Here is a 10,605-nt window from a genome sequence, read left to right on the forward strand (position 1 = left end):
GGGGGGGGGGGGAAGGGAAAATGATGGGTGAGAACATTTGGGTCACAATACATGTGCATGAATGCTCATAATTTGGTTGCTTTATTAATTTTTTCTTTTTGGTAAAGGGTTGCTTTATTAATGAGTATTATAGATAATAGGAGAACCTTTATTCATGATTAAATGAAATGATTATGTCCATACTCACTATGAGTGCTCACTAATACATTCTATATCTCTCTTCAACGTTAAGAAGACGTGTGTCTGAGTCAAACCACAAAGAGGATGCCGATCCGCTTTCAAAGAAACTCCTTTTTAGTGAAAGGTATTAAGAACTACATATATTTTATGGGTTACATATATATATATATATATATATATATATGGTGGCCATGAAAATGTTGAGAAAGCTCACCTGATCACTTTGATTCAAATTATCTAATCCAACTTTATAGTTCTTGGGATGCAATAGATTTTTACAACTGATTTATCAATTAAGTACTAATCTTGGGTTGTGTTTTCTTTACTTCCACTCACTCAATTTTTTGATCTTCAAAGTTATAATTTTTTGAATTAATTATTTGAAGGGAGGTAGCCTATGTAGGAAGTTAGGCGGTAGGACGAAATGTTTATCTCGTGGCAAATCTGCTACATATCAAGTTTTGTGTACAAGTAGGTCCCATAATACCTTGATTGCCTATTAAATTTGAACTCGATCAAAAGTGACCATGTAACAGGATTAAGTTCTGAAGATTCATTATATTTTTAGAAAAAAAAAAATTGTTGAAAATATAAGAAAAATATATCAACCATGGTTCTAAGTATTGGTATCGGATCACCCATTCCATATTGATTTGGCAAGTGTTCGATCCCGATACCTGGCCAATACCATATCAGTTGAACTGTATGGACCAAGGGTAAAAAAAAAAAAAAAACACATTTTTTAAGGTAAAACAATGGTAATTCTGTCTTATATGGGCAATCCAATACCGATCCATTTAGATGCTATAACGGTTTTGGGGATGATACCATGCTCTTAAACCATGATGCCAACACATGATAGGTAAATTTAATTGGAAAATTAGCATGTAGCAATCTAGACAACCTATTCTCATCTATAGTTGGATTTGCCAAGTCATTCCATATTCATGGTCAATATATGAAAGCTTCATTCCATAAATCAATCACAAGAAAATTTACCTCATAAAAAGTAGGGGAATTGATTCTTGTCCGGTAGCATAGTTAGAATAGAAGAACTAGAATGAACCTGTATTTGAATCATATGAGGACACAAAAAGGTCATTTCAAGATAGGGGAGCACTAGCATGGAAGAATGTAAGCAGACAAGATTCTCGTGCTCCAAAAAATATTGGCATTTATAATCACCACTCTATCTCTAGCAATAATTTCCCTACAAATATTTCAGCCATAATGAGGTATATCAAAGTGTTCACTACTTCAATGAGAATGGGGTGGAAACCAAGGTTTCTCAAATCTCACCTGATGCAAATTTGAGCAACAAAGGATCCGAGGTCAGAGCTAGATCCAACAATGGTTTCAAAAATTCAAATGAACTAATGAGTAATGAAAATCATTTTTTTCCCACTTAAATGGTGGATTAGGATAATTATTATCACAATGGGTTGATATCCCATCATGCCTCAAGAAAGAGGTGGAAAAAATTTGGTTGCTACTCGAGTTGTAGCCAAGTCCCTACTGACAGCCAAAGAAATAGAATATTCACTTCCCCCTAAGGTTCACAAATACCCTCATAAGTTATAGTATTTTTCAAAATGCCCCTTTAGATTCCATTTCGTCCAAGAGAGGGCACCGTTTTGATTCTCCAGTCTTCATTGTATGCTTTAAGGTAGGGGTGTCAATTCGTGGCCCGACCCGACTAAATCGATCGGGACCGACTATTTATAGACTGGCCCGGCCCGAACCGTTTATTAAACGTGTCGAGTTTGAGCCCGACCCGTTTATAAATGGTCGGTCTCAGTTTTGCTACTTGGACCATCGGGCACCCGACCGAGACCGACCGAATAACACCCGACCGAGACTGGCCTATTGTGCACCTACTTGGCCCGACCCTTTAATGATTGTAGAATACCTATTTTACCCCTCAAATTAAAGAATAAAAAGTAAAAAGTAAAGACATGTTCACATTTTAAATAATGGTTATATTTGGTATCATTTATTGATTTATTGTCATTTTTTTGGGCTTGCATGAGTGGGCCGGAATATAAAAGCACATTTTAAAGAGGGCCCGTTTAAAAACCGGTTAAAGGCCGTTTAACATTAAACATGTCCGTAGCTCGATTGAGGCCCCGACTAAAGCCTGATTAAAGTATCCCGATTATAGCCCGAGGCCGACCGACCGAATATAAAGTGTACCATGCCCTCAATAACTAAGCCCAATTAGTTAAATGGGCGGACATGGTGTAGCCTTTGAAAGTCTTCAAGCCTGATTAAGCCCGATCGAAACCGGACCGGCCCGACCGGTTGACACCCCTACTTTAACGAATCTCTACTCTCACCATCTCTCTCTTTCTCTCTTTTATAGCTGTAGTTCGAAGTCCCACGTGGCAAAGCTGTGGGGTCCATTGTTTTCTATTGCACAGCCAATGAGAAGCCAGTAGTAAATTATTAGTATTATTTTTTTGGGTTAGAAAAGCCAGGATTAATGAAATGCTCATAATTTTAATAAGAATATCTAAAGATCTAAGAGAATAAGCCAATTTATTGCTTTATTTAAAGGAAAAGATTATGAAAAGAATGGATACTGGGACCACCTCATTCAGTACAGACCCTTTTTTTTTTTTTTTTTTTGAAATGGATACATCCCCTCCATTGTGTGAGTACTACTGGTCGTTTAGCTCTGACACATTTTGACCGTTATAAACAACTTTCAAGCATTTCAAAATCTCTCTTCCCTCGCTTCACTACATGCCGTCCATTTCACCATCATCCTACGGTTCACTGTCACTCTGAAACTAATCCCCAAATCGCTTTACCCTTCCTGAACTTCTTTTCACCTGTTTGACCTCCGGTGCTGCTTAGCTACTTCCATTTTCTTCTTTGACATCTCAAAACCAGCTTCTTGACAAGATTTTCTGTTTTCTACGAGATTTTTCATTTTCCGGCATTTTTGACTAGTTTGGCCATCTGGGTCTTGAGCAGAAATCCATGGCTTTCGTTGCAGGGGATGTTTGAATAGATATAGCTTTCTTTTGCCTTCAATTGGTGTTTCTTTAGTTTCTTCTAGAATGCCCGTTTCCACCCGTTCACAGGTCTTCAGTAACGAAGATGATTCGATTGCAACAACCCAACGAGCACGATCCCGGACCCTTCAAGATGATCCAGGAATTTCTCCATCTCGGCTGAGGAACCCACATCATAGGTTGAAGGAAAAGATGAAAGCTTTGACACTCTTGTATGAGCAGCAGAAAGCAGCTGCCGCTTCACAGAAGACCCAGTCTGCGAGAATCGAAGATAAGCGTTTCTTGCCCCATCTAAGCGTCGACCTCCATGGTTCTGGTAAAGGAGTAGACAACAAAGAGCAGAAAGAGCAGAAAGAACAGAAAGAACAGAAACCTTGTTCAGCAATGAGAGAAAACATACTACCCAATTCCATTGTCACAAGGACCTTCGTGTTGCCACCGCCGAGTGTCTCCAATGTCTCTGAAGATTCCAAGGAGAATATGATGGTGGGTGGTACTGATCAGATTGTGGGGTTTACTTGCCCAAGGAAGGAGACAGCGGATTTGACTAATAAAGTGGTGAGGAAGCTCTCCATGGGCGGCTTGGGTCCTCAATCGGAACCGAAAGGGCTTGGAGGGACTAAAACCGTGCAAGAATTGGAGACTATTTCGGAGAAATCTAGGGTTGGTAGCCGTATTCTTGTTTTTGTTAGGCTTAGGCCCATGGCCAAGAAAGAGAAAGAAGCTGGTTCGCGGTGTTGTGTTCGGATTGTTAACCAGAGGGATATTTATCTCACGGAATTTGCATCAGAGATGGATTACCTCCGGTTGAAGAGACTAAGGGGACGCCATTTTACCTTTGATGCTTCATTCCCTGATTCTACCACCCAACAGGAAGTTTACTCTACAACGTGAGTTTTCAAAGCCTCAATTCCTTACATGTTCTGTTTGCATTAATTTTATGCAAAAAAGATTAAATCTTTTCCATTTTTTGCTTTGATTCCTTGTTGTGAAGCAACCAAGTTCAATTCCTTACATGTTCTGTTTGCATTATTTTTATGCAGAAAAGATTAAATCTTTTCCATTTTTGCTTCGAGTCCTTGTTGTAAAGCAACCAAGTTCAATTCCTTAAATGTTCTGCTTGTGTTAATTTTATGCGGAAAAGGTTAAATATTTTCCATTTTTGTTTCGATTCCTTATTGTGAAGCAACCAAGTTCATCTTTCCAGAGCAGGGGCTGAAGTCTCTGTGATGATTTAAAAGGTTTCAAAAAACTATCCTGATTTTCTTTTCATTTGAGTCCCTTTTTTTATGGGAACTTCTACTCTTTGCTTAATAAAGCTCCATTCGATGTTACATGGGATATCAACCTGGACTGATACCACTGAATTTTCTGTTTTCCCTTCAAATCTCCTTTTGTCCTTCTGAGGGTTTGATTGCTAGTCCCATCTCTTATAACATTTAGGTAAAGTCTAACAGAAGTAGTTACCAATTTGGATGTACAGGACAGCTGAGCTTGTTGAAGCAGTTCTACAGGGGAGGAACGGGTCAGTGTTCTGCTATGGGGCCACAGGAGCTGGAAAGACTTACACTATGCTTGGGACAGTTGAGAACCCAGGGGTGATGGTTTTGGCAATTAAGGACCTTTTTGCTAAGATTCGTCAAAGGAGTTGTGATGGTAACCATGTGGTTCAACTTTCTTACCTTGAGGTCTATAATGAAACAGTCAGGGATCTTCTCTCCCCTGGAAGGCCTTTGGTTCTCAGGGAAGATAAGCAGGTATACCTTTAACTTAGATACTGCATTCCTTCTGAAGTCTTGATTATTCAGTAGGATAATCAAGTACAATCATTTAGTTATGTACTCTTCTCTTATATTTTGGTGATGGAAGTCATCTTCATAGGGCAAGCAGTTCGAAATCTGAAGCAATACCATTATTCTTTTTTTTTTTTTTTTTTTTTTTTTGAGCTTGATTTTATGATTTAACTATGGATGATTATAGATTGTGAAAAAATCTAAATCAAGAAACATAATTATGTTTCCTCTTTTGTTTTACCAATCCACCCTATGGTTCAACTCGGATGACTTGGGATGGATTTTAAGTCTAAGTCTTGAATCATGTACTCTAAAGCAAAAAATTTCTGGCTGCATCAGGGGATCGTGGCAGCAGGACTCACTCAATACCGAGCCTACTCAACAGACGAGGTATTTCACCACTCAAATTTTCTATGTCGATGCTGATTGACGGAATGTTAAAAGGAACAGAATGTAGATTACAATATGTTTTTTGTTTTTGGTACAGGTAATGGCATTGCTTCAGCGTGGGAACCAAAACCGAACCACTGAACCAACTCGAGTGAACGAGACTTCTTCTCGTTCTCATGCTATCCTGCAGGTAATTTCAAATACCAAGCCTTATGGTAAGCCAACTTCTTTATCCCCATTCTGCAAGATTTAAGGCTGACAAAGAGTTTCCATTCATTATAAAAGGGGCCACCATTATAATCAACCCAGTGGTATGGCCAAACATTCAGAAACCTTCCTGTGTTTTCACTAAGAAAAGGCTTGAAGACAACACATTTGGATCTAAGATCCAAGTAGAATTGGTCAAGAATCTGGTTCATCAATTCCAAAGTCTCATTCCTCAGAGCCACTATGATAGTGCACTTGGCAAGTACCTAATCATTGTTAAATTTCTGCTTATAGGATGTATAATACAGCAGTGATGCTCATACTTAGAATTTATGTCAGTCCTGCCGACAATCTTCTCAGTTCTCATGTTGTCTTTTTTAACTACATGTAATTTATAAGGAAAAAAGATGGTTGACAGTTTATCATCTTATGTTGGTTCCTATTATGTGCATCATGTGTTTGGTTATGTGATTGAAATAAACAATGTGTTCTAAAGGAGCCCGCCTGCCATTACCATTTCCTCAAGAGCCCGGTGTATGAGTTCTCCCAAATTATTGTGTATTCTTGTACTGTTCTTAACATATTAACCTCAGTTGAACATAGTGACTCCAATAAGTTAACTGATCATTGAGAAGTAAATTGATTGTTAAATGTTGCTACTGACATAATCTGATCTTGGATTTGGTAGCATTTGAATCGCATACCTAAATGATCAGGAACATATGACCTGAATGATGACTCTGATATCTTAAAAATAAAAAAATTTGTTAAAAGAAATTGGTTCATTGACATATTTTGATCTTTGATATGGTGGTATTTGTATATTCTCTACTTCCTAATTTATAGGTGTTACCTTGGCTAAATAACTTTCAGGTCATGGTTGAATACCGAGTGAAAGATGCTGCCATGAACGTTGTCAACAGAGTGGGAAAGCTTTCATTGATTGATCTTGCTGGATCAGAGAGAGCCCTTGCAACTGATCAGAGAACACTGAGGTCAATTGAGGGTGCGAACATAAATCGCTCTCTTCTTGCACTTAGCAGCTGCATCAATGCCCTTGTTGAAGGCAAGAAACACATCCCTTATCGTAACTCTAAGCTTACCCAACTCCTCAAGGACTCTTTAGGGGGAGCATGCAACACTGTCATGATTGCCAATATAAGCCCAAGCAATCTTTCATTTGGTGAGACCCAGAACACCCTTCACTGGGCTGATCGTGCCAAGGAGATTCGAACAAAGGTATTCCTTTAAGCCTTCCACTGCATTTCTGTTGTTCATTATTGTGATAACAAAAGCAATTGAACATCATCCCACACCACAGGCGTGTCAAACAAACGAAGAGTTACTTCAAGTACCAGAATCGGAGACCGATCAGGCCAAGTTTATACTTCAATTGCAGAAAGAGAACCGTGAGCTGAGAGTACTACTGGCACGCCAACAACAGAAGCTAATAGCTGCCCAAGCACAGTCCTTGGCAGCAAATTCCTCTCCAGCTCCCTCATCAGTCAGTTCACTTCTGTCTCCTCCACCATCTTCAGGGAAACCAAATGAGAAACGACGATCCAGATCCTCCATCTTAGCAGGGAACTGCTTCAACACCCCAGTGTCTAAAAAGAGGGGAGCCGATGAGCCAGTCCGAGAGCTCCGGAAGACTGTGAAGGCATTGGAGGCTGAGTTGGAGAGGATGAAGAAGGAGCACCTGCTACAGCTAAAGCAGAAAGATGATTTCATCCACGAGCTGTCACGGAAGTGCATACATCCACCAAATAGAACAGTAGTAGAGGGAACCAAGAGGGTAGTGACAAGGGCCAGCTTAAAACAAAAGGAATCAAATGAAGGTGAGTTAAAGAGCCCAAGTCACCGTTTTTTATCGCCAGCACCAACGGCTAAGAAAAGGAGCTTCTGGGATATAACCACCGCTAACAGCCCATCAGTTACAAAGTTGAACAGCAGAAAAACTAGAAGCCATATTGCCAATGGACCTCCACCAGCAGCTCCTTCCATGCTTCTCCAGGTACAGTGAATTTCTCTCTCTCTCTCTCTCCTTTCCTTCAGTTTCTGTAAAATCATCAGAGAACCAGTGACCACAAAATTACCAAAATGATTCTGATTTATGATCAATATACCCAGGAGGGACATATTCCATATTTTCTTCATGTCTTGCGTGTGAGGATGATTCATTCTCCTTTGGGCCATAACTCTTGTTCATAATTTCTTGTTTTTTGAGCTTGATGAAAAGATTGTGTTTGGTAGGAGTACTAGTGCAATATTTGTCTTGAATTGTTTGCTGTAAGAACTCTGTGCCTCTACAAACCAATGGATTACTATATTCCTCAAAATTCAGATTGATTTATAGCCATGAATGGACTTGACTGGACAAACAAAATAAATTGCTCGAGTTTTTTGAATGATCTTACAGTTTATGACTTGCTTTCTCCATTTGTAATGGGTTGCTCAAATATCACTTACAATAAGAACAAACTCAGCCTTATACCAACTTGATGAGGTCGGCTACATGGATTCATGCTCAAATATCACTTACAAGTGGTTAAATTATCTTAAAACATAAAACCAAATTATTGTGGAAGGATTGAAAAGATGGACCCCTATATATTCTCCCATATTAATCTAATATATTCTCTCATATTAATCTATTATTTACATTGTTAAAATACTAGAACAAGAAAAGATTAAATGGTCCATTACACTTTATACTTTACTTCTGTCACTATATGTGTGAGTTCTTTCTTCTGTAACAAATGCCCCCAAGCCCCCCTTCTGTCTCTATGTATGTGAGTTTCTTTCTTCTGCGACTGATGCAGCTTGCGTATCCATGTTTCTGCTTTCTTTTGATGTTCGGACCACATGTCATCAATTGCTTCCTTTAGCCAGGATTTGCTCGCCAATTGCCAGAACCTCCAAAGCGATAAAAGATGACGAAGTGGAAGATGGCCAGTGTTTATAGTCTGTTCTCCTCTTCACGCTCTCTCTGCTCAAGCTGTTGGTCTCAGATGGAGAAGGAGATGATTTTTTGGCTACTCTCTCTGCTCAAGCTGTTGGTCTCAGATGGAGAAGGAGATGATTTTTTGGCTGCTCGCCTAACTTTGTATTTGTAATTTGTAAATCCAAGAAGCCACAAAATGGTGCTTATTTATTATTTTTGTGTAATTGTTTCTCTTTCAATGCAAACAGCAAAGAACCATTCCATTACATCTCATATGTTAATTTCTTCATGATAAAACTACAGTAGATCCACTCATTATCAATAGCAGAGAATTTTATCATTAATAAAATGGTACCCTCTCTCATGGTGGGTAGAATTTGAAGCAACATTTTTGTTTCCTATTATCATGATATATTTCTATTTCTTAGTGATTCTACTGTAAGAAGTAAGGACATGAGCCGTTCTCTTGGTCCATCCATGTGCATTTGGCACGGCAGCAGCACCCAAGATCCCTACTTGGCCCATAAATACCCAGAAGGGAGAGGGACCTATTCAATTTTTTCTACATGTCTTAGGTGATAGGATGATCATTCTCCTTTGGACCAAAATTCTTGTTCTTAATTTCTTGTTTCTAAATTCTTTTGAGTTTGTTAAAGAGATTGGTGTTTGGTAGGAATAAACGTACTATATTTGTTTTGATCAATTGTTTGTCGTAAGAACTCTATGCCTGTAAACTTATTGAAGGGACTACCAAAATAGCTTGCTCAAGTTTGGACCTTACAATTTATGACCCGCTTGCTTCATTTCAAGTTGCTTGCTCAAGTTTCACTACAAGTGACAAAATTTAGCTTAAAAAGTGTAAAACCTTATGTGAAAGGATTGAAAAGATGGCCTCCTCTCTAGATTTTTTCATGGGTGATTTACATCAACCTCCCTTGGTGTTTGCCCAAATTACATCATCCCCCTAAAAATCCAAAAATTATATTTAAACCCACAGAATTGACACCGTTAGCATCTTTTTTGGGTTATGCCGTTAGGTTCATGGAAACTTTTTGAAAACCCGAAAATGCCCTCATATATCTTCATCCCAACAAATCCCCTCTTCCCTTATCTAACGTTAGGTTTTCTCTGCACATACCTTTTAGGCAAGTCGCGAACAATGAACCAGGCGACAGGAAGGCTTCTCCTCTCCAACAAAGGCTAGTCGGAATGCGACGGGCAATGGCTTCTCCTCTCCTTCTTTCCATTTGCCTAGAACTCACTTCTCTCTCCCTTTCTTCTCTAATTTCAGTCTCTCTCTCTCTCTCTCTCTCTCTCTCTCTCTCCTTTGCTTTATTGTTAATCGTTTTGTGTGCTCGTGTTTCTCTTTTCTCCTTCATCTTGTGGTAGCAATTTGATTAGTCGGTTTGTTGAAAGTTATTTTTTTCAAGTCTGTGTATGTCGGTCTCATTTGTTATTGAGGCTTTCATCATTCTTGATTTGTGGCGTTTTTATCTTTGCTCGAGAATTTGTTGAGTATTTTGTGATTCTTAGAACCTTTTGTGATATGTTTTGGTGGTTATCAGTTGATTTATTGGTTCTCTGGATCTTGGTTTAGGGATTTACTGTTGTATTTGTCATTTTGAATTGGAGTGATCTTCATTTTCTGTTGACAGTTACTTGTTTTGACTTGGTTTGTTTTGGGGCGTCCCTCATTGCTGCTTTGTCCTTAAGGCCTTTGATGAATTCCGATTTAATGGATCAGGCAAGTAATTTATGTGAAGAATAAAATTGTGTCTTATAATCCATAGGGAGAGATCTTCTGTGGTATGCTCTGTGTTTTAAAAAGCATGTCTGTGTGTTGGTATTGTCTTTGCTTCGGTTCGATTGATCGTTCGGTAAGATGCCCGTGAGAGTGGTGGAGAGCTTGGCACCGTAGCAAGTTTCAGGTAGGTACTGATGAAAGAAGAAGAAGAAGAAGAAGAAGAAGAGGAGGAGGAGGAGGAGGGGTAATTATGTCTTTTCTATTTCAAAAACTAACACCTCTCTCACGGTGTTAGTTTGGGTGGGTTTAAATGTAATAAACGGATTT

General features: G+C 39.0%; 1 protein-coding gene across 7 annotated transcripts; it reads left to right on the top strand.

Moving 5' to 3' along the window:
- The first annotated feature begins 2,928 nt into the window (after nt 1-2,928).
- On the top strand, nt 2,929-8,920 carry LOC122079944 (kinesin-like protein KIN-8A). Of its 7 annotated transcripts, none has more exons than XR_006140564.1 (8): nt 2,929-4,090; nt 4,684-4,957; nt 5,333-5,383; nt 5,481-5,573; nt 6,464-6,829; nt 6,912-7,604; nt 8,479-8,573; nt 8,631-8,920. XR_006140564.1 is itself a non-coding variant. In XM_042646744.1 (8 exons), exons 1-7 carry the CDS (start codon nt 3,246-3,248, stop codon nt 8,525-8,527), a joined length of 2,367 nt encoding a protein of 788 aa, XP_042502678.1. In that variant the 5' UTR covers nt 2,929-3,245; the 3' UTR covers nt 8,528-8,573; nt 8,631-8,920. The 7 variants fall into 7 exon arrangements, 4 of the variants coding, with proteins under 4 accessions (XP_042502678.1, XP_042502676.1, XP_042502677.1 ...); XR_006140562.1 differs by having other exon boundaries at nt 8,483-8,594; nt 8,650-8,920; XM_042646744.1 differs by having other exon boundaries at nt 8,483-8,573.
- The last annotated feature ends 1,685 nt before the right edge of the window (nt 8,921-10,605 follow it).

This window comes from Macadamia integrifolia, chromosome 5 (genome assembly GCF_013358625.1).
Source record: "Macadamia integrifolia cultivar HAES 741 chromosome 5, SCU_Mint_v3, whole genome shotgun sequence".
Lineage (NCBI taxonomy): Eukaryota > Viridiplantae > Streptophyta > Magnoliopsida > Proteales > Proteaceae > Macadamia > Macadamia integrifolia.

Coding starts and splice junctions, on each gene's coding strand:
- LOC122079944 (XM_042646742.1), top strand. CDS start 3,246: ATGCCCGTTTCCACCCGTTCACAGGTCTTCAGTAACGAAGATGATTCG. Junction 4,091..4,683: donor CAGGAAGTTTACTCTACAAC/GTGAGTTTTCAA, acceptor TTGGATGTACAG/GACAGCTGAGCTTGTTGAAG. Junction 4,958..5,332: donor TTCTCAGGGAAGATAAGCAG/GTATACCTTTAA, acceptor TGGCTGCATCAG/GGGATCGTGGCAGCAGGACT.